We start from the raw sequence: 1,295 nt of genomic DNA, 5'->3' as shown, positions 1-1,295 counted from the left end.
CTCTCGTCAGGCGGTCCTGTAGCTGGATTATTCTATCATCGCAAGACCTGCAACAGAGTCGCCGAGGCGCTTCGACGAGGGGGAGACCCGGCCAATGAACTAAGACTCCTCTCGGACTTCTCCGAAAACGATGCTCTGAGGGCCTGCAACGACGCCATAAGCCACAAGGAGAAGAAGAATAAGTCGTGGTGGGGCTCAAACGCTGGTTATCGTAATAGTTACAGTGGGAAGAGGCCTCGTAAAGAAGCCGACAAGACGAAGGGACCCCCCAAGTGAGCACCCCACCTCACCCTCTTCACCTCACCAGCTCGTACTCGCGAGTGCGTTGTTCCCGGTGGATACTCCTCTTCTTTCCCTACTATGATATGTTGTTGAGTTGAGTAGTACCGAGGGGGGATCACTCATCGATAGACACTGTCTCTATCAAGCTTATTCTGCCCAATGGGGAAACGTCGGCATCAATGGAATGCCAGAGCTCCTCGTGGGAAGAAAGCCCACACAACCCCGAGTCGGGGTCCCCGACTCGTCTAAAGGCCATGGCTATAGACGCTCTCACTGAGATCCTGGCGAAAGAGGGCCGGGATGAGCCCATATTTTATTATAGTTCGGCAAAGGTCGACACTGCAAAAATTCGGGAATTTTCGGTGGATGGAGACGCCAAAGCCCACGCAGCTCAAGCTCGAGTCAGGGCCCATCCGCTTGACAGCAAACCCTCGCTACCGGATTCTCCGTTGGCAGCGATTGACTACCAATCCTCGGCGACCAGTGAGGTCGTCAACAAAGAGAGGCGCAGCCTCTTAGGCTCTCTGCGAGCCAGGGCCTCCGAGTTGGGGCCTACAGCCGAGATCTGGCGCTGCCAGATGGACCCAGGAGTCCGCTCCATAAGCGGCCACCTGAACCTACCTCTCTTACAAGAGCTCATACAGCTGACACAATACTCGGATACCCAGCTGGCTAAGGACATACAACAGGGTCTGCCTGTGATCGGCAAGATGCCGGAGATAAAGGGGGTCTTCGCCCCGCTCAAGTCAAATCCTGACCCGAAGGAATCCAATAAGAAGAAGAAGACGAAGAAGAAGAAGAAGTTGACAGCGTCTCAGCTCTTGGACGAAGCCTCGTCATCCATGAGAAAAACCTTGAACGAGATCCGTCTAGGAGAATTCGACGAGGAGATTTGGACAGCCACCCTAGCTGAGTAGAGTCGGGACTCATGGAGGGTCCATACAGCCACGAGGAGGCATCCAGAGGTCGGTCGCCACGTCATCTCTAGCGCTTTCCGGTCAGACAACCGGATA

General features: G+C 54.7%; 1 protein-coding gene across 1 annotated transcript; it reads left to right on the top strand.

Annotated features, from left to right (window-relative positions):
- Positions 1 to 536: 536 nt before the first annotated feature.
- Pmar_PMAR002695 (hypothetical protein) lies at positions 537 to 1,199 on the top strand (the record flags this gene model as incomplete). Its single annotated transcript, XM_002777517.1, has 1 exon — positions 537 to 1,199. One exon carries the CDS (start codon positions 537 to 539, stop codon positions 1,197 to 1,199), a length of 663 nt encoding a protein of 220 aa, XP_002777563.1.
- Positions 1,200 to 1,295: the final 96 nt, after the last annotated feature.

This window comes from Perkinsus marinus (genome assembly GCF_000006405.1).
Source record: "Perkinsus marinus ATCC 50983 genomic scaffold scf_1104296951544, whole genome shotgun sequence".
NCBI lineage: Eukaryota > Perkinsozoa > Perkinsida > Perkinsidae > Perkinsus > Perkinsus marinus.
Note: the sequence above shows the minus strand (reverse complement) of the source record. Positions and strands in the feature narration are given on the sequence as shown.